General features: G+C 42.7%; 1 protein-coding gene across 1 annotated transcript; it reads right to left on the reverse strand.

The window, feature by feature from the left end:
- Positions 1–1,832: 1,832 nt before the first annotated feature.
- Positions 1,833–19,888, reverse strand: LOC111647507 (sphingosine kinase 1-like). Its single transcript, XM_023397119.2, has 5 exons — positions 19,272–19,888; positions 12,888–13,037; positions 9,315–9,409; positions 8,308–8,423; positions 1,833–7,138 (listed from the first exon to the last, which is right to left on the reverse strand). The coding sequence occupies exons 1-5, from the start codon at positions 19,696–19,698 to the stop codon at positions 6,229–6,231; spliced, it is 1,698 nt and encodes a 565-aa protein (XP_023252887.1). The 5' UTR covers positions 19,699–19,888; the 3' UTR covers positions 1,833–6,228.
- Positions 19,889–21,777: the final 1,889 nt, after the last annotated feature.

Here is a 21,777-nt window from a genome sequence, read left to right on the forward strand (position 1 = left end):
ATTCAGCTCCTCTCTATTGTGAAAATGACACTTTCAGGCTACTGTCATCAAAGCAATACACGTGCCAGAGATGGCAGCAACTGGGGAGCGCAGGATGTGACACAGGTCAAAGATGACTTAATGCCACTTAAAATTGTGTGTAACTTGTTAAAAGTTGACAACATTGTGTTTATGTTTATGAGACGCAGGGAGCTTAGAGGTGACCTTCACGGCGACTCGCGCTTATTGGCTGTCAGGAGTCGGAGACAATGAGTACAGAGCAACACAACCGGGACAATGACAGGACACACAACAATGATCAGTGGCTTCCTGTGGAACAACACTTCTGCACCCTTTCCAACAATTGCTCAGAGCCGCTAGATTACACACACACACGCACACACACACACACACACACAAGCCTAGTCCCTATTCTGCCAGCCTTGCATCAAAAACTATTACTACTTAGACTGTGTTGCCATCTCCCGGCCATCAAGTTTCATGAACTCTTCTACCAGTGATGTAAGGATGGGTGACAAATGTAAGGAACAACCTGAACAGATGAGTGCAGAAACATAATGAATACAGACACTTCCACACAGGTGCACTGCATGGTATAATTAAGCAGCAGACGTCCAGTTGTGTTCTGTGGCAGGTGTAAAAATGCAGAGCGGGCCCAGCTGATTTCTGATTTTGTATCAAGATGGAAAGAGGAAAAAGATCAAAGTGACTTTGAAAGAGGGTTCATTGTTGAGACACGGATGGCAGGAGCTTCAGTCACTAAGATGCTCAGCTGTGTTTTATTAGGAACAGTGACGGGCGTTCGGATCTAAAGGAAGGACGTCAGTAAATAGGGTCAAAAATTGTGGTCGACACATATCATGACTTTGATCCTCGTGCATTAGTGTGATATGTAGAGAAAAAGAGAAGAGCAACTCTTTCTCAGGTGACTGAGAATGTCAATGCAGGACGTGATCAGACTGCGTCAGCGAGAGCAGACTGTCAGTTACATAAAGAGGGATATTACAGTGAGGCTGCAGTGCTAAAATCCCTCGTTACAAAGATAAATGCACATTCGAGAGTTCAGTGGCGCAGAAGTCTACAATGATGTGTGAAGTGATATGGTCAGAGGGAAAGGTCACTGCAAATCAATACAAAGTTGCTTCTGAGTGATCACCTTTATCCTGTGATGAAACATTTCTATCCTGATGGGATGGGGGGGGGGGGGGGGGGGGGGCTCAGTGAATGGTTTGACAAGTATGAAGATGATGTGATATGATATGACTTACACTGTCACCAGATCTAAACTCCATCAAACACCTATGGGAGATTTTGGACTGACGTGTTAGACAACGCTCTCCACCACCACCATCATCATCAAAGCATCAAATGAGGGAATAGTGTTCATCCCTCCAGGGCCTTGTGGAATCAGTGCAAAGGAGCATTGAAGCTGTTCATGCCAGCGAAACTACCGCCTACACATCTGTGAACTATAAAGTGCAAAATCTTTCATTCACACACTTTACATAATGGTAAAATGTAAACATAGCGCAGGGTGCTAGGTGGTAAATTTGGAGTGATTTCAGTCACAGCCTCCGTCTCCCTCTAGTGGAGGAGTAGGTGAGGTGCACTATCGTGATCACAGCCTGCTGACTGCAGAGACACCTGAGTCCAGGATATCCATACACTCACTGAGCACTTAGGAACACCTGTACAGCTGCTTAGTCATGAACTTATCCAATCAGACGGTCAAGTGGCAGCATCTCAGAATGCAACACATTATTAGTAACCAATCTGATTAAACCATCCTCAATACATATTAACGAACTGGTCAGAGAGAAGGACAAACAATGTTTTCTGTATCAATAATGTTTATTTATTGGGCTTTAAAAAAGGAAGTCTACAAATTACAATAAAATAAAAGGAGATGCTAAATACCTGGTGGTCGACAGCCAGTTCAAAAAGTGTAATAACCATATATGGATGTTAAACCTTTAAATCCAGTTAAACCTCTCTTTAAAAAGCTTCACAGATCATACAGAATTTAGAATAAAATAGAGAACCAGTGTATTCCCTTTGTGTTTGTATTGCACCCTGTACAGATCAGAGCCTGGAATTTGTTTTTCTCTATGTGTGTGTTTTTTTTTCTTTCACTTTGTGTACCACCTATCTGCTGTCTTGGGTATAATGACTAAGGCACTTTCTAGATAAATGTTTTTTTTCCCCCCCTATTTCCACTTACTTCAAAGTGAAAAGCTGCAAATACGTGGCACACAACTTTACAGAACAGTATTTGTTTTGTTACTAACACAGACAGCATAACACATTCAACCACACCACGTGAATCCCCTGATCTACTGCACTAAGAGCCGGTTTATACCACCACATAGAAACAAGAAAACAATGAATAAAACATTTGTCACCTATTTGCAAAATCAGGTCATTATCTCAGGCTTTTGATAAGTGTAGATACAATAGCAAGACACAACTGCCTAAAGAGATTTTTGAGTTTAACATAGTGTACATGGTACAGAGAGAATGACATGTTCAGATTCTTAGAGCATCCTAAAAACATCACTGGGCTTCTCGTTTTGAGGTTTGTACCATTTCAGTTCATACATGTGACATAACTTTCTTAAATCATTTATAAATTACCATGACAAGACATGGCAAATACAAATATTAACATTTGTGTTTTTAAAAATGCTGCTGTTACATTAAAGCAGCCAGTGGAATACAACAATTTAACAGTATAGAACCATAAGTTAACACCCTACACCAAGATGTTGACATTGATTATTATTTGCAGCTGTGTTTCCTATGCAAGAATCGAGTAAATTTCTTTTATGATCAATAATGATAAGCCAGGTGTTGGTTTTCATTTCTGATGATTTGTATGAAGTGTGCGATGTCTCCTGCAGCTGAGCTTGATATATGTTACGATCATGACTAAAATCAATGCATGATTGTAAAAAGCAGGAAAGAGGCGTCTGTTGAAGAGGTTGCAATGTATAATGAATATCTTCCAGAATTCAACTGCTGCTCCATGTTGTTCCAGTGAGAAATATGAGTGGTCCAGCAGAGGGACCCCTCACTCCAGATAACTGCAGCAGCCGTGACAAGGCATTTGCATAGCTTATCTCTACCCTTTATGAGATGTACTAAATACATTTAACAGTGCATGTGGGCAGCTGCACTGTCATGAGTGCAGCCTGCGGAACATGATAATGCATTCAAAGCACCTGGATAACTTCACTGAGGATACAGTAATGGTAGAAGGTACAGCATGTTGCACGTCAGTTGTAGCTATGACGATCATACACTATATGTAAATGTCAGAACCAGAATGTAAAAATCAAGTCATAGGCGGAAAATCGGCACTGCAGTGAAAATGGAAACCCAAATCTACAGACGTTAACTCAGGTCAACTTCAAGTACATCACAGCTCATTAAGGGACTGTACAAAAATAAGTAGAGAGAGAAGGGGGTCAGGAAAGGGGAGTGGTTATGATTTCTTTTTCTTTCTTTTTGCTGGAATGGCGGCCTTCCTGATCTATATTTTAGTCCATTCTTCTCTGGTGAGATTTACTGTAAAATTATTAATAGTAAATAAAAAAAGAGATTAAATAGTTGCATCAAAAACATGGCTTTTGTGTGAGACAAGTCATAGCGGCGTATTTTGCCATATATCACGGCTTGATTTTCCTCATCACAATCAGCCAGTTTTAAGAGGCAAAATGTCCTGACTCTATGTATGTAGTTATAATTAACTAAACGTTCATTCTTTACTAGCCTACAGCAGCTCCCATCTTAATGTGTTGTACGGCTGAGCGATATATCAAACTATTTTGATTAATTTGAATTTTTGTTCTTGCACAATGTGTAAAATGTCTACATCAGTAATGTAGATAAAAGCTTGCCACATTAGCCCTCCTGAGTCCCAACAGTCCTATAATTTGTCAGGTGATTACTTGCACTATATGACACATGGACGATGGTGACTCCAGTTATGTTCAAGCAGCTAACAGTCATATCTAAGAGGATTCAGGGTTCTACATGTTAATCTGAACTGAAGGTTTGTGTTAATTAATGACACATAAAGTGATGTGTGTGTGGACTGGGTGGCTAAGCTTGGAAAAATGGAGATATTTCATCTTTGATCATTTTTTTTAAGCCAAAAAAAGCTTCCAAAGAAAATATTAATAATATTAGGAAAAGTGGAAGATAGGGTTCGTCCACCCCTCAACACCCGAATCATTTTTAATACAGTCCCAAAAGAAAGCTTTCCTCTGTTTGCATAAAATGAAAAATATATAATATTATGCCCCTTTTTAGTGGAAGCCAATCACTCATAGTTGCTTCGCAAACTCCAGGAAAAGCGGCAGGAAAATAATGTGCACTATCAGTCACTGCACTGACTGTATTGCACTCAGGATGACAGCGATGTATTCATCAAAACCCTGAAAAGCTGATATTCAGCATTTCTTTAAACCCCATTAGCCCATCAACATTCTACTTTTCAATTTCAGCATAATGGATGATTTTGTTTGCTGTGTCAGCATTCATACAGTATGATCTCTATCACCCTGTTGACATTCTGTGTTTTTTTATAATTATAGAATAGGATTTGATTTTTAAGGTCAGGGAAGACGGCTCTCTCTCGAAGTGATGATTTTCAGCTGATGCATACCTGTGGGTGTAAAAGTTCTGCTGCGGTCATCATGACCTGAAGTAAACTGTTGTGTGTGTGTGTGTGTGTGTGTGAGTGTGTATGTATGAGAGAGATTGAGTGTGGAGGGGGGCACTGATGATAATGCTAACATTTGCACTCTCCTCTGCTCCAGTGCACTAACGCTCATCACCACAGCACCAACAGCCAGCGAGAAGGCCACAGCAGCGGAGCAGAGCACTTGACTCCCTTCAGCTCACATTGATCGCATGCCTCTCAATATGCAACGCTGACCGACTCGGTGTGAAACCCTGCTCGCTCCACTTTAGCGTGCTTCAACCAGTCTAATATGTGTTTGAAACTCACTTAAAAGCTTCATACGACAAAAAAAAAACCTCTCCGACACTACTGAGCACGCTTTTGCAGGATGTAAAGCTTAATATTAAGGACACATTAGGTGCTGATGGCTCATTAACTCAAGGGAGGGAGAGAGAGTACAATCTTAAGATGGCAAGAGGAGAGGGGATCATATGCACAGTAGCAGACCATGCCCCTCCCCCCCCACTAAGTGCTGCAGAGATGCAAGAGAATGAGTGTGCATGTGAGGATCTGTGCATAAGAGGAGGGGGGGATGGGGGAAAGAAAGTGAGAGTGTGTGTATTTGTGTGCGAGTGGAGGCAGCTCCTACAGTTTGATGATGGCTGCAGATCAAGCGGGGCAAGAGAACGGACAGGACAGGAAATGGATTGGCCGTCGGTGGAGGTGTACGCTCAGCTGGCCAGGTTTCTGTCTGCCTCACCAACACTTCATGCATTAGGAGCTGGAGGAGGTTCGCACACAGAAAAGGAGGCGGAGGGGTTAAATTTACTAGGCTCTAACACTGAGTATGACTAGATCTGTTATTGTTCCGATTTTTTTTTATTTTTTTTATAAAAACTAAGCAAAGATTAAAGATTTGTCAACATCAAATCCCCAGGGGATTTATATCTCCTCAGTAAGAAAGCTCCTCTTTACCAAGCTGAGGGGGAGGTGATGGTGTTTAGAGCGGTTGCCCAGGAGGGAGACTGACAGCCTGGTGTAGTACAGTGGGACAAGGGGCGTGGTCTCTCCAGGAGTGTCCCAGGACAGGAAAATGTGCTTCTCTTCACGTGTGTCATGCTTATGAGGTCCGACAGCAGCGTGCACAATGCACTCCTCAGCACCGTGCCGCTGTGCGCCAAAGCTCTTCATGCACAATCTCACACATACACACTCAAGTGCACACTCACATACATAAAGATAGCTCTCTTATGCACGCACACACACACACACACACACACACACACACACACTCACAAAATCCCTCTTTCTTTCTGTAAGCTGGGACCCGCCAGCAGCAAGAACAACCATCCATGGCTTTGACCCTGAATCAAACATTGAGAGGACGAGTTGTTTATGTAGAAAAATAGAGGAATTTCCAGAGGCTGATAAAATGTCTTTGGCACTTCTGAAAACACAGCATACATAAAGGAATCGACACCAAGTATAAAAGGCCAAACTCGAAAGCTCTGCAACCAGAAAAAGATTAAGATAATCCAGGTTCATCCACATATGAGTCTGGCCAGTCCTGGGTGGATTTGAGCCTGAACAGGCCCGTACTCCACCATCTCTCCGTCCACAGTGATCACGCCTTGCGGAGAGATGGGCTCCAGCCGCAGGGCCTTCACCTTCTCGTAAACCAGGTGGGGGCAGCCGCACGCCAAGTGGGCGCCCTTCTCCATGGCGAGGAAAAGGCGCAGGAGGGCGGGCCGGGAGATTCCCGCTGTCACGTAGAAGAGATGAATCAATCCGTCGTCTGCCATCGCACCAGGGACCGTCCACAGGTCCTCCGCAAGATGGGACTGGTAAATAGCCAACACCAAGACAAAGTCCTCCTCCCTGACTACTGTCCAGCTCTCTGGGACTGGCTGGTCCAGGCCAGGGAGGAGAGAGTCCACTAGTGCTACGGCCTTACCATCACTCTGGGTCTCGGGTCTCTTGGTAGTGATAGCGTTGTTGGAGGATTTGGTGATGGTGTTGTGGTTGGAGTTTGTGCTGTTGTGATTGTGATGAGACTTGTGACTTGGAGAGGGGTTGGGGATGAGCCGACAGGAAAGCGAGGAGCAGAGTGAAGGGTGCTGTGGTGTGGGGGGAGGGTGGTTAGCCTTGATGCTGCCTTTTGGAAGTTTTGGCGCCTCCTTAACAGGCAGATACGCTAACCTGCCCTGATAGACTCTGAGGGTGGCCAGACGCACCAGGGTGCCCATCAGGAAGCGGATGGCTCCGACATGGCGGTACTTCTCGCTCTCGATGTCAACATCTGCCACAAAGCCCCAGGCCAGGGAGAGGAAGGAGAAGAGGCGCTGCCGGGAGGCCAAATGGATCGACACCAGGTCCATGGAGCCAACCAGTCCTTTGCACAGCATGAAGCCACAGCTCAGTAGTAGCTCTTCATTCCATGCTGGAGGCGACCTGAGGAAGTCATAGCAACATTGCTCTTCAATATAAACATGTCACTGTATATCTTTTTAGTGTATTTTTATTTTTCTGAATTATATAAGGCTATAAATATGATCTAAACATAATATACTGGTTGTGCTATAATTTCCATAGCTGAGGAAATGTGCATTGGTCTCAACAAGAATATATTGGTTAGTTATTTTGATGTATTTTGCTGTATTCTTTCTACTTTTTCGCTAAATTTCAGTTCATTTTACTACAGTACATTAAAGATATTAAAATTATCTGACAGTTTTCACCTTGTTGTGTCTTTATATTATGTTCATCACGAAAGAAGTTGTTCTGGGAGAAAACCTCGAGAGCTATTATTCATTGCAGTAACAGGTTTTTACAGTATTGATGACTATTTGTGTGATGTGCAAGTTTATAAGGTTTTGAGTGGAAAGTTTGGTTTTGACGTGGACGTTTGAAGTTTGTGAAGATGTGTGTGCAGTTATGCATTTGTGTTTAGAGTTTGGGGAAATGGAGCATAATTTCCAGAAATGTGTCTCAGCAATGAAAAAAAAAAAAATGTGATTAAAAAAAAAACTTCATAAACAACCAATCACTGCAGTGGTTGCGCCAACCCACCGCAACACAGCCACTGGATAAGCTCGATTGACTGGGTTCTTTTCAGTCACAAACAAGGAGCATTGTCCCACTCTTCCCGTAATCTGATATAATGCTGTGTTTTGTCAAATTTTAGTTTGTTTTTTTTTACCCTCACACAGGCAACAACCCTGGGGTAACCAATAAATTCTTATTTGTTACTTTGCTGTTTTGCCAACAACCAACCAGCAGATGGAGATGACATAAAGTTAGTAGTGGATTTGTGCTGGCTTGACTGGTTCCACAGCTGCACTCGGGACTATAATCACTCATAATGTGCCAGTTTCTAAACCCATTACATCATTCCTTTGAGAGTTATCTGCAGCCTAAAATGACCTCCTGCTGCAGTGAAGCGGTTCCAGTTTGCTCCACTGTCTCTCCCCCCTCCCAAGGAATGATGTGCCCAGTCAGCCTTTGGCATAATTACACAGAAAGGAGATAAATCGTTCTTTTTTTAGGCTGAGGAAGGTTCTTCTTTGCTCATCCTTTGCCCTTTTAGTCCGTGCATTTAAATGACTCATTAATGGACTCACTGTGAGTAGTGGTGGACGGAGGCAGCCAGGGCATTGCCTGAGCCACCTGGTAGAATACCCAGAGGGGTCTGGATGGCCTCTTGCCAGTCCTCTCGCTCCATCAGACCATTTATCACCTGAATGAGGAAGAACAAATAGAAAAAAAGAATCAGACATGGTCCTAAATAGAAAGCAGTGGCTGTGTATGACCAAAACATGTATTTCATGGGTAGCTACAGCTGTTCTGTGACATGTATGGCAAAGCCAGGGAACTTGACTTCATCTTGGCTAAAGATTTATACACCCACAACACAGCCCATACACAAATGTAATACATATACATATTTTGAATTTTCATATATGAAATATATGTACATATGAAATCAAAGCACATATATAAAATATTATACATGAAACCTATTAGAAATTGTAATCATTTCATATATTGACATATAAGTCTAGCCCATAAAAATATCTATGTTTATGAACATATGCTTATATTTTAGACATATGTTACATAAATATATATCCACCCCACAGCCTGTGCGTATATGGTGATATTATATACAGTATGGAGCAGGAGTCTGAGACCGCTTTCCCAGAATGTGAAGCCAGACATGTTAAGACAAAAGTGAAAGGAAAAACATATATAAACATATAGAATTTGTATATTGTTTCAGTAAACCTAATTTTATCATACTAATTTTACTGAGTATTTTATATATGTTATAAACCTATATATTCATATAGCCAGAGGATGTATACTTATGATAATATAGATGACATATATAGCAACATCACTCTTGATACAGGGATTTCTGTGTGGGAGTACAGCGTTGAGCAGAAAAGCTTCCACACAATTGCCTCTTAGCTTCTTTAGCAACTGAGCCCTTGTGTCATGTCAAAATACAAATAAATTTTTTACAGGCCGATTCTGAAAAGCTCTAAGAATAGAAACAGGGTTGTGCGTTTACGTCTTTATATCATTTCCATCTATTGTGTCACCATGAGACAGACATATGTCTCACCTCAAACAGCAGCCCATCTCCGGACATGATAACCAGGGCGTCCCACTGCCTCAGGTCAGCCTTCCTCACCACCTCCCGTGCATGGTTCTGGTGCTCTGACAGACACAAGAGATGAGAGAGAGAGAGAAAAAAAATACACGACAAAAACAGAAGAAAAAAAAGGGCAAAGTGTAGGACAAGCTGACGAAATAAAAACCAGGGCAAGGGCAGAGAAAGAGACACGCTCCCTTCATCGCCAGCCTCCGGGGTAGGATCAGGGAGATTAGGCAGAAAAGAGATTCAATTTCCCCCTATCAGGCCAGACATATCACATTAGCCCATCCAGTGGCTACTCAACAGCTCCAAGGCAGCTTAGCTGGCCTGCAAACATCTGTGACCGACAAATATCTGCATGTGTGTATTCGCATTCAGCACTCAGTGTGCGTGTGCACAAGTGTTGGTTAATGCGCCGGCAGAGGACCGAGCTATTTGTTCAGCCTATTTTTATTGGCAGCATCCTTGAGTGGGTCCTTCTGCAGGGGGTCTCTATGGGCTCATTCCGCCAGCATTAAAGTCTACACTCCTACCAGTCGAGACTCCCCAGTGCAGTGCTGTGTGTGTGCGTGTGTGTGTGTGTGTGCGCGAGTGTGGAAAAGAGACAGCTTTAGAGAGAGAGGCAGGCAGGCAGCAAAGAAGTTAGTGATTATTGATGCGCTGCCATCATGAAGGAAATATTTTTTCCACTCCAGACAAGATATTGATCGAGGACAGAACTGAAATAAAAACAACTATCCTCTCCTTTCCTTTCACTTTGCTCAACCTCTACCTGTCCCGTCTGTCTGTCCCCCTTACACTCTCCTGGGCCTCTCTCTCTCTCCCCCCAGTTTGTTTGCTGTGTGCTGGGAAGGCTGGAGGCAGTGATGCAGTGCTGTGTTGACAGACACAGGCAGACGGAGTAACTGCACTGCACAGCTGACTCAGCACTTTGATGCTTTACTTCCCAGTCACTTCCTTATTCAAGGGGTCACTGTTGATGTACGAACATGAACATCAACCTAAACTTGACATCAGGTTTTCATATAATCCAATCATTGGTGATGGCTCTGTAACACCGGGTACATCCCAGTTGTTTTTACTTCAAATGCGGCGCTTTCCTCCTCATGTCACACTCCGCCGCCTTCTTCTGAGGTTAACCAGGGTAGAAATAAAGCTTGGTATACTGGATGCTTCATACAGTATGTAAAAGGTACATGCTGACACAAGAGGCGCCTCCACTGGTACTTGTCCCTCCTTGGGCAAAGGCTATGCGATACATTCATCAAGGAGCTGTGCCCTTGGCAAATGTTGTGCCAGTTAATCCACTCAGTCACATCTGGCTTGCTGCCGTATCCGACCACCGAAGGCCCTCAGCGACCCATATTCTCCCACCCCTCCTTTCCGTTCTGCTCCATTCTTCTTCGGCCTGGGTCGACGTCAGTAATTACTCTGTCTTTTTTCATCAGCATCCAGCTGCTGACCTTTCTTTAAGTCCCAGGCGTCCGCACAAAGAGCCTGCATGCACATCAGCCCTCTGTCTCACATAAATAAACAGTTTCCCTCCTTTTCCTCTGCTTTTGCTGTCACACTCATCTCTTTTTGAGATGTATCAGAGCTGTGGCAAGAAGAGACAAGATACTATTCTTACATGTCAAATTGTTGATCCTGTCAAACAGAGTTGGGGCCGGAGTGGAGGGTGGGTGAAAATTAAAGTTTGAAGGGTAGATGATGCGCTGTGCATGGACTTTTGGCATTAAAGCCTGTCCCTGTTCCCCTGCAGCTCCTTGGTATTCAGAGAGAGGTCACTTGGAGTTCAGAGCCTCTGATGACAGTAACCAACAGATCACACTGGTTAAGGTCACAAAAAGCCACCAGAAACTCATACAGAATGTGGAGCAGCTGCGGTGCCTTGCATGAGAATTTAATGTGTATCAGTGTGCATGTGCCTGAGCACCTGCAGATGTGTGCGCGTGTGTGTGCGCGTGTGTGTGCGTGCGCATGTGCTGGTGTTTGCTAGGAACATGTGGTGATTACACAAATAATGCATAATAACTGCAGAAAGAACAATTGCTGCAGAGATGAAAGTTTGTTCATACTGTGGTTATGCCAAATTACACGTGTCTTGTTGTTCTTCTTCCATGGATGGATTACTGGGTGCAAAGGATAAAGCCCACTGACCCACTGGGACCATGGGCTTCTGTATGACGTGACATTTAATATTTCTAGTTAGAAAGTCAATCAAATGACTTACAAAAGACACAACACCACCATAAACTACATGACAGACATTTTTGTGTGTCTAAGAGTCAGAGTTCTGGTTCAAAATAACTATATTGTATTTTTGTGACATGCACACAAAGTGCCCAACCCTCATGGGTTTACAAGACACCAAAAGTACAGTTGCGGCAGTCAAACATCTCATTTCATTACAAAATTGCAGGGTATTTTACAGCTTGGTCTTAAAATATTCTGCCTTCTCTCTCAATGAAATCTTCCCCATGACAGTTTCCTTCCCGAAACAAAACTCCAGTTTTTCATAATAATCCAGCCAGAAGAAATTCATATAAATAGAAGACATTTTACTAAATACAGTGTAGTACCTCCCTTAAGTCCTTGCAGACAGGATGGCAAAACCAAAAATGATGTGTGGTAGTGTTACAACCTGTATGATCCCTTACACCAGAAGCATAGTCAGACACAGGACACACACATGAATTATTGAGTTGTTTATAAGTATAGAATCCCGGATTCGCATATTGTTTAACTTTAGTTCAGTACAGATCCCAGTTCTCTACCTGCTGACTGAGCTGGAACACTAACAGCTTCTTTCAATGCTGTAAACCCAAGATATTTGCACTCATCAGTATATGACAGCGCTGTTGAACCAAAATTAAAAACAACTTAATTTCTCTTCAGTAATTTTTGTCTAAATGTACTATTTGTGTTTTGTCTTCTACAGTGTTCAGTCTGAAGATGTTTTTCATGTTCAGCAAGTAAATTTATGTCATCCACATATAATAATATGCCCGCAGTCTGATCCTCAACTTTAACTCCCAAGCTAGAGGCTTAAACCCCTGGCACTGAGTGGTAACCTGGGATTTTATTTTGAAGATTTAGGGATAATTTTAATAATGGAGTCTTGTGCAACTGTGTAGGAATAATACCACTGTCTGTCTGAAACAATTCAAATAACTTTACTTTGGAAGGTTCATCAATTCCAGTAGCATTTTCAGTTATTACTATTATTGGCAATATTGCTATAAATGTTTAGCATCTCTTTCAGTTTTGATTATATATAGGACGGTGGGGTCCTTGCATGTCTGTGCTCAGGGTGTCATAGTTTCATTATCTGTCCATGATTGTACCATGGCGGGGTTGAAAGTTTAATCCCCTCAGCGCTATTCCATGTCTGGGTGACGTTGAAAAGAGTGTTATATAAATGCATGACTAACAGAGGTCTGCATGTGAACAAATAATAATAATAATAGTACTAATACTTTTCAATACAAATAACAAAGTGCTTCACACAGATCATTATTACTAATAAATGTTACTAACCTGTGATGACGAGTGTGTAGGGAACAGCAGCCTCGGTGAGCATGCCCTGCACGTGGCCAGTGAAGAGCTGCAGAGCCTGGCCACGCCCACTGTGAGGGTTCACCAGTATCATGACCCGGCAAGGCCGACGCACCTCTGTATACGCCACACCTGAGACACACAGAGAGAGGTGCTGGAGTGAAGGCAAGGATAGAGATGAAGAGTAAGTCTTCTTATGCATGATCAAATATGTCAAAGAATGTATAAGGACAGCCTCGTCCCTCCGGGTCTCTGTGGCACAGGAATGTACTAAGGAAAAAAAGAGCAGGGAACTTAAAGTCATAGGCCGTGACAGCCTTCACACTGAAGATGCTTCATGATAATGTGACATGCTACTTTCTTCCTAGAGAGAGGGCTTGCAGTTGCTTCTCAGTCGGGATCTTACAGATTATTAATAGAAGTTCTGTGGCAGTGTATTAATGCCCATGAGGAGAATCTCCTGTTGCCTGTGTTTCTCAAGGAAAGACAGAGTAATGGAGTGACTACACTTCATCACTCCAGTGGCTGGTAGGGATTCAGCACAGATCTGAAAAGTTATTTTGTTTTGTTGCTGTTATACCATCATCACTAAAGCTCAATTATTAAAACATTTATTTATTTTTGTTTATTTCAGACAAGAACTGGAGAGAAAAAATTACAATTTACTGATTTCTGGGTGTCATGGGTGAGATTATTTCTTGGCTGGGAAAAGTCATTTCCTGGAGTCCTCACTTGTTATCTGGCAAACGATATCATCAGTAAAATAGCAAATTGGTATCTTTATACTTTAGTTTTTGCACAGAATAAACAAATGAGATACGATACATTAATAAGTGAGCTTTAGAGGAACTGGTAGAGGTTAAGTTTCTGTTCAACAGAGCCGGGTTAGTTGTTTCCCTCTATTTCCAGGTTTTATACTAAGCTAAGCTAACCGGCTACTTCCTGTAATAGAGTGGCATCAATGATGATCAAATAATCTCATTGCTTTAATATGACGTTTGCCTTGAGTAATTCGAGTTATTTGCTCCATTTCATAAAGTTTCATTCTTCCTTTATCCATATTTATGTGGGAAGATCCAGTTTAACCACTTAAGTGAAATACATTTGTTGGCTGCCACTAAAAGGATTTTTTTTTTTTTTTTTTAAAGTGAATTCAGAGAAAAGCTTCGACCTCTGGAGGAGCATTTTGCAGCAGATGCATTGACCTTTAAAGCAGACCCAGACTCACCAGAAACCATATCAAGTGAATCTGAAAGGACAGGGACAAAAAAAATCGTTCCATTTTGGGATGTGGAGGACAGTTTGAAATTCCACCATTATCATTTGGCTGCAGTTGATGCTGACTTTGGTAACAGTAGTATCAGAAGCATAAAAGCGTGTGATGGATGGTTAAATCCCACCACCTCCTGCTTATAATAAATAAACGGATCAAGAGAGATACAGTAAGATGCCAGATGTGTTCTTTTGACTTACTAACATCTATCTATGTCCACTCTGAGTGGTTTTTCTTCTTTACACTTCGGAGCCTCAGTTTCCAGTGCTGTGACCTGTGATGCACTGCTGCTGTCGCTGGCTCATTCTTCCTCATTTGACCTGTGGTGTGTCAAAGCGGAGGTACAAAAATATCTCAGGGACAGAGATGTGGACCCACCAGGAAAAGTGAGGTGAGAGTGCGATAACACACTGGCACATGCCAAACTCTGCCTCCATTCACCCACACAGGGTTTCCATTGTTTTTTACTTGTATTAGAGCACAATGTGGCCTCAGACACAAAAGGTCCTCTCCACACTTCCAGAATATAGTGGAAACTGTCTTTTGACAGTGAAATTGCTTTAAAATCAGTTTTTGCACTCAAGTGTGCTGAGCTGAATAGAAGTCCTTGAAAAGGTCAAACCTGAAGTTGAAATCCTTGCTCCTTAAAAACAAATCCTCTGGCAACTTTGGCATTGGAATTCATGACATAAAACCCAGAACCAGATACGGTAGAGAAATAGCTCTTCTGTCTTGGCCAGTGGCTCCAGACCTCTGAATCACTGTCCACATCTCAGATTCTTGCAGCAATTCAAATAGAATAATGAATAGAATGAAACAGCCGTACAGTCTGACCATTATGCAGCTAATTCAAACCCATGTAGTGTTACTCTGAAACGTTGAAATTTGCAAGGGAGCATGCAAGGGAATACTTATTCATTTCATTACATTAAATATCTTAGAAGGTGGGAATTCTGTCAGATCCCCTAACTATTTGAATATATTCTAACTGAGAAACACAACAACAATTTCAGACATGATTTTACATACTGTTAGCATTAAAATAGTGTAATGTGATGTAATGTAACAGCCAAATAAGACTAAGAGTCAACAGCCATGCTAGTGGCTCTGTGAGACTGTAGTAAGCTTTTCAGCTTACCCAGATTTCTATTTCCAACTAGATTTATGATGATTATAACTTTAATTATTAGGTATAAAACTAGACTTGCAAGCCAGCATAACAGGGTGCAAGCGCCCGACCCAACTCAGAGACAAAGCTGGACCAATCAGGAGCATGATGCCATCGCTGAATAAAATTAGAGTGGATAACCAGGTTAGGCCTGATGGAGAGGGCACTAGATGAAGAATTAAGGGATCACCAAAGCTCAACTCATCTCAAGGGGGAACACAAATGTCTGTACTGCAAGTGTCTCAAGTGCATGGCAATCCATCCAATAGTTGTTGAGACATTTTACTTAAAACCACAAATGTCAATCTCCTGGTGAGATTAGAGGAAAAGTCAGGGGATCATTAAGATACATCCTCTGGGGACCATGAATATCTGTACAAAGGTAATCCGTCCAGAAGTTGTGGAGATATTTCAGTCTGGAGTTGCAGACTGACCTACAGACATTGCAAAGTTTTTCAGAAATGCTCTAACCCACTTGTCATTATTGTCAGAGTATGGGTGATCATGAAATGCTGAGATGCTGATTATGTACAGTAAGTTACAAGGCAGATTCACCTATGACTTACACATCTGCAGCTTAATATCACAGCGCCGCAATAAACCTTGCCTTCATGAAGTGACTGAGGTGTTTCTAATATTTAGTCTACCCATGTTGACATAAATGGGGCAGACAAAATGTTAGAAACATCTCTCAGCCAACAGTTCAGTGTAGTCAACTACATCCTGTCAAGTGATCATAACTTCTAATCAGAACCTCTCTAAAATACTTAACTAAATCCAAAACTTTGTTGCACTATCACAGGAAAAAGAAAATCTACATTGTTAATAGTTATTTGTTTTGCACAGGCCTCTTCTCTGGACATACCTCCTGGGTTGTGTCTGTGTCTGTGTGTGCATGTGTGTGTAGCCTGTCTGTGTGTGACAGGAAGTTAGATGCAGGGTGTGAGAGTGTATGTGAAATCTGTCTGATGTGAAGTCAAGATACCTGTGGGCACCCATCACACCGGCAAGCAAACTTTCAGCTGCGGCGTGTGTGTATTTCACAGTCGCAAGTGGGTAAACACACACACACACACACACACACGCAGAGAGGTGAAAGACTGGATGTGACAATGTGTCAGTGCTAACAAGTGATGAGCTGACAGAGCAGTGTTACCGTCTCGTTGCCACAAGTGTATCACTATGCAGAAAGACTCAATTTTACTAAATAAAGATGCGATGTGTCTTTTCTGGCATACTGCAGCACAGGTGGGATTTGTTAAAACATAAAACCATTCAAGAAACTCCTGGAGCAGAAACAAATGTGTGGGCAATTCAGTGAAAGCAGCCTCAGTGAAACTGACACTATATCCAGACTGGACTGACGTGTCTGCAAACAAGCTGCATTCCAGGGTTGGGTGAGTGTTTGCTGGAGAGGAAGGGAGGAGGTCTGCAGAGTATAAACCCCACTGCCCACTGAGGCATCACCAGGCTGGTTGGGGGGCGCTGACAGGCCATCACAGCCGTGTGTCACAGAGCAGAAGACAAAGGCTCCAGAGGGACTGAGATGCTGGACAGGGCGAGAGGTCGTGGCGGTGACGCATTCAGCTCTCGTCTCCCTCACTGGAGAAGTAATGAAACCTGGCACACATTTGCACATTCTGAGGGTGTTCTGGGTCAGAATATAAGTTTTGGGGAAAAAAATCAATACAGTGTACAAAGCTATTGCTGCTCAGAGAGAAATCAAAAGAATTTAAAATTCCACAGCGTATAAATGTTGAATCTCTAACTGGCCTCCTACCAGCCATTTGAATAGCAGAAAAGGATACAGCCGATAGCAGCGAAGGCAGCCACTATAGGAAAAGTCAAAGCAAGTAACAATCAGCTCATCCTTTTGCATGCAATCTGACTTCTGGAGCTTCTAAGCAGGGGAAATACTTCAACAGACCATTAACGTGAGCAGGAAAGTATCATAGTGTATTCACTTCATTATTTACGGCTCATTCATTCCAATGAACTTTCAGTGAGAAGAAAAACCCTGTGAGACTATTGGTGTGATAGATTTCAGCACGCACGCACGCACACACGCACGCACGCACGCACACACGCACGCACACACGCACACACGCACGCACACACACAAATTAGTGGAGTTACAACCTCACTGTGAACAATACCTTCACATACTAAATTTCATGTTTATCTACTTTATACTTAAGTGAAAGTGAGTCACCGTTATGGCTCTCTGCCTAAATACCAATCTTGCACAGCAATTGCACTTTTAATCCAACCTTTCTATCTGCAATGCCAGATGAGATGACATGCAATTAACTTAGGGGGTAAATACTCTATGAGGGATTAGTGAATCACACTGACTTTCATACACCCTCTGCAACAAGGCAGAAAAGCAGCTATTCTGTAATATTAGTGCAACATTACTCATTTAAAGCACATAATATACTCTGCTAAATACTATATTATTGGCTGGCCTGGATCTGGAATGCTAAAACAAGCTTATAAATTAATGATATGATCACATCATTGCTGTGTTCAAAAGAAGTGAAGAAATGAGAATCTGAAATGAGAGACTAAAAACGGTTAGATGGCTGAGCTGGTTGATTAGTATGTGTGGTCTGAAAAGCTGGACCTCTTTGATGAGTCCAATGAGAGGCCAATGACCGGGGTGGGTGGAGGAGGGGGGTTACCTCTTAGGTTACCATCTGCCTGCCTGCCTGGCATGCAGGGCTGAAACCCAATGTCCTGCTGGCTGCAGAACAGAGGGAGGCTGGATGTTCCTCATCATCACACAGAGCCTAGTCTCTTTCTGTGTTTGCAGTGTACACCTGGAGGCTGCTACCAGGAGGGTGACCTCATTCCTCATCCGGCGACTAACACTTGCCTCCATCTTTGGTGACCAACATTCCAAATTAGTCACTGCCAAGTCAAATATCCGCTTGGTCTTTGAACTGCTCTAGCTGGAGGTGGAGCTGCAGTAAAGGATATTACCTGACCCGACACGGTGCACTCAGAATTTGCACCTTAATGACAAACACAATAATTTTGGGACCCAAAGAACTTCGTCTCATCATCAGCAAGTATCACCACTACCTCCCTGATGAGTGATAGGGGTAATTAGCTGCATAAACACTTCTCATATCATATTCATAGTAATTACTGTCTCACTGTATACCAGGATGGAGCACAGAGAAGCTAATGAGACTGGAAGACAAAGGAACCTGAGGACAGTCTGCATTTTAAACGGAGCGAGACATGATGAGACCTAATTAGACGTAGCTGCTGCAGAGCGGGATGAAAAACAGCCTTTGTTTTGATATGATTTTTCCACCCATCAATGATAAAATTTCAGTGGGGATTTACTGAGCAGGAATAATGACGCCTGAGCAGTGGTTAACTCTCTCCGCTGACAGAGGATCAGTTGAAAATCTAACTATTTAAGTGATCAGTTTTGTGTGTGTGTGTGTGTGTGTGTGTGTGTGGGGTTGGGTGAGTGTGAATTAACAGTAGGTACAGCAGGCTACAGATCCAGAACCATCACTGGAATGAGGCAGCTGTAATTGCTGCTGGCAGGTAGAATACCTTTCACAGCAGGTGGAGCAGGTTTCTGAGAGCAGACCACATGTGCCAAACCTGTTTTTGGCAATAGGAAGATGTAACCATGGTCGAAGTATCATGTGGGGCTTAAGTCAGGTCAGCCTAGATTAGCCTACTTTCAAATGTCCCCTACTTTACAAGACTTTTGTCACATTTATAAAAAGGGGGAATCACTGTGAGGATTGGTTCTATCCTACCTCATGGCATTTTTTATCTTCTCATCAAAATAGCTAAGATAGATACTTACATAGCCCTGCAGTATAAAGTTGTGTACATTAAATGTTCATTCTCAGGCTTCAAAGTGATGTGACCCGTGTTCCCACATGGCACTCACCGTCTCTCCGGGGCGCCTGCAGCACTGAGGCATCTCTGATGGCATGAGCCCACCTCTCAGCCTCCCGGAGGTTGGTGAGCGGGTCCTGGACCAGCGCGACCCGAAAGCACTGCTCCACTCTCTGCCGGGCCACTCCGGCGCTCATCCAGCGCCTCTTGAACGGGTAGAAATAGGCTGTGAAGTAGGCTCCGACGTCCGCGCTGTCCGGCCCTCTGTACGCCCGGCAGCCGATGCAGTCGGTCAAGTTAAAAACCACCTTACTCCGGCCGGGTGACGAGGAGATCCTCTGGACGGTCAGGGCGCTCTCCGTCAAGCTCACCGAGTACCGGACCCTGTCGTTGAGCGTGTCGGTGAACTCCCCGTACAGCGCGGCCACGACCCCGTTTCGCTGGCGGGATGGGTCCGGTTCAGAGGCGCCTCTCTCCATCCCGGACGGAGAGTGCCGACGCGTCCCGCAGGCCGGTGTGCGGATAGCGGTGCGGTGTAGACTCCGATCCTACTACCAGCCTGCTGTGGGACCCTTGAGTGTGATAACAGCAGCTTTCCTAGTTCAGAGTCTCTCCCTAGTGACTGAAAGGGGAATGGCAATAATGGAGCTGGAGCAGAGCGCAGCCGGCTGTCCTGACACCAGCCGCTCCTCCTGAGGAATTCAACATTTTCTGCCCTCTCTGTGCACAGGTTCCTAGTGCAATGGGTTATATCACCTCATACTAAACTACTTTATCGGTTTCAACTCACTATTTGTAAGCCTCGAACATATGAATTTTAACAATAAGCCCACATCGAATCATCTTAAAATCTAACATCTGGCCAGATCTTTTTTGTCTATATAAAAGTTACAGGATAGATCCCTGCTGCAGGGTCGCCGGGATGTTTAGGATACTTGAAAATAGCCATGATGAAAATCTGTCTAGTTTCTGATGACATTCAGATATTAAAAATACTAGCCTATTATTTTTTCCTAATACAGGTTCCTTGGAAGCAATCCATGGAGCTCTCAACCGCATCTCATGATACAATAATGTAGCCTAACTCCTCCAAGAGCCATTCTGTCAGCTAATGTTACTTCTACTTTACCTAGTAGGATGCATTCAATTCTGATAATCTAGGAGTAAAATCAGGAATGCCGGACTTTTACTTATGAAGGAATATTTTTACTCCAAAAGATCTCAGTAGCTACTTCTGCACCTCTGAATTCAGTCTTTTTTATTTAGGTAGGTTATTTATTGCCGCCATTTAGTTTTACTAGCCTATAGATATGTGTAGTAGCCTATTCGTGTGACAGGAAGTCCGTACATGAAGTAGGCTATAATTCTTTTAGTTGTTCACGCTGTATAATGAAAAATGCCATCTTAGTGGGTTAGCCTATTGCCTTATTTCATTGACCTACTTGTGTTAAGTGCAAATGTAATGTTGGCGTTTTTGAGCTCGTTTGTCGATGCTGAATGAAGATGTGCAATTGAATTCATCGCACTAAAGCGTCAGTTTCTTCTATTATCCAACTTGTACAATGAAAATTGAACAATAAAGTCGAAAGCCGGAAACAGAGACAGCTCGTCTTCAAAATAAAGGTTGTGTGTTTTGAACAAACGTGCTGACTGCAGCGGTCAGTTTAAGGAGAGCTAGGCTTAATAAATAAACAAATTCCCTAAAAAAATGAACATAATTCATAGCTGTTATAGGTTTTTTCCGCAAGTCCATAACTGATTGGGAATACTTTTCCGGTGAACACTTGAATTATTGGGTCTTGCGATTCATGAATGTGGCTATTCATTAATTTATTAATTTGATTAAGGTTACTTTATCTGTTAATTTGGGCATTTTTTAAAACTTAAATAATAAGGCATACTGTTGAAAGTGGGGTCACGTGACTGCTGGGCTGAAGAGCAGCAGGAGAACAGGTGTGTTAAGTCGGCAGGTGATGCAGGTGCCTTGAGTGTCCTTTTTTCTGTGTCCTGAGCTCATTCTCTGTTCCCTCTAGTCAAGTCCAATGTAATCCTAGAACAAAAAGAAAATTACATTTTTATTTTTATGTTTATATGATCATTTGAATAAGATCCCCAATGCGCTTCTATAATGACTTTAATATTTATAATATTTATAATATTAGCCTGTTATTTTTCTGCACCAGACATATTCATGGATTGTGCATAAAAAGGAAAGAATCCAACTCTTTTCGAGAACTCACATTTCTTATTCCTGTGCCCCAGAACAGATTGGTGAATATTTGTGAACTTGCAGCATTATCCTCTAAAGTTAGAAACCAAATGGAGAACCTTAAAATGTGCAATGTCATCCCAGTTTGCTCCAAAACAATGAATGGGGGACTGAAGCTGTGAAGTCATTTGTGTAATTTCTTGTCCAACACATTTCTCCCAGTGGCTCAAAGTCATTTCAGCTTTATAACTTCAGTTGCCTTATAAAAACAAGCCTTTGGCATTTTTAGAATATGACATTTGCAGGTCTATAGGTCATCCAGAGTATATTTTTCTACTATATTGGTTCA

This window comes from Seriola lalandi, unplaced genomic scaffold, assembly GCF_002814215.2.
Source record: "Seriola lalandi dorsalis isolate HSWRI2012SDOR001 ecotype SW California unplaced genomic scaffold, Sedor1 jcf7180002054997, whole genome shotgun sequence".
Lineage (NCBI taxonomy): Eukaryota > Metazoa > Chordata > Actinopteri > Carangiformes > Carangidae > Seriola > Seriola lalandi.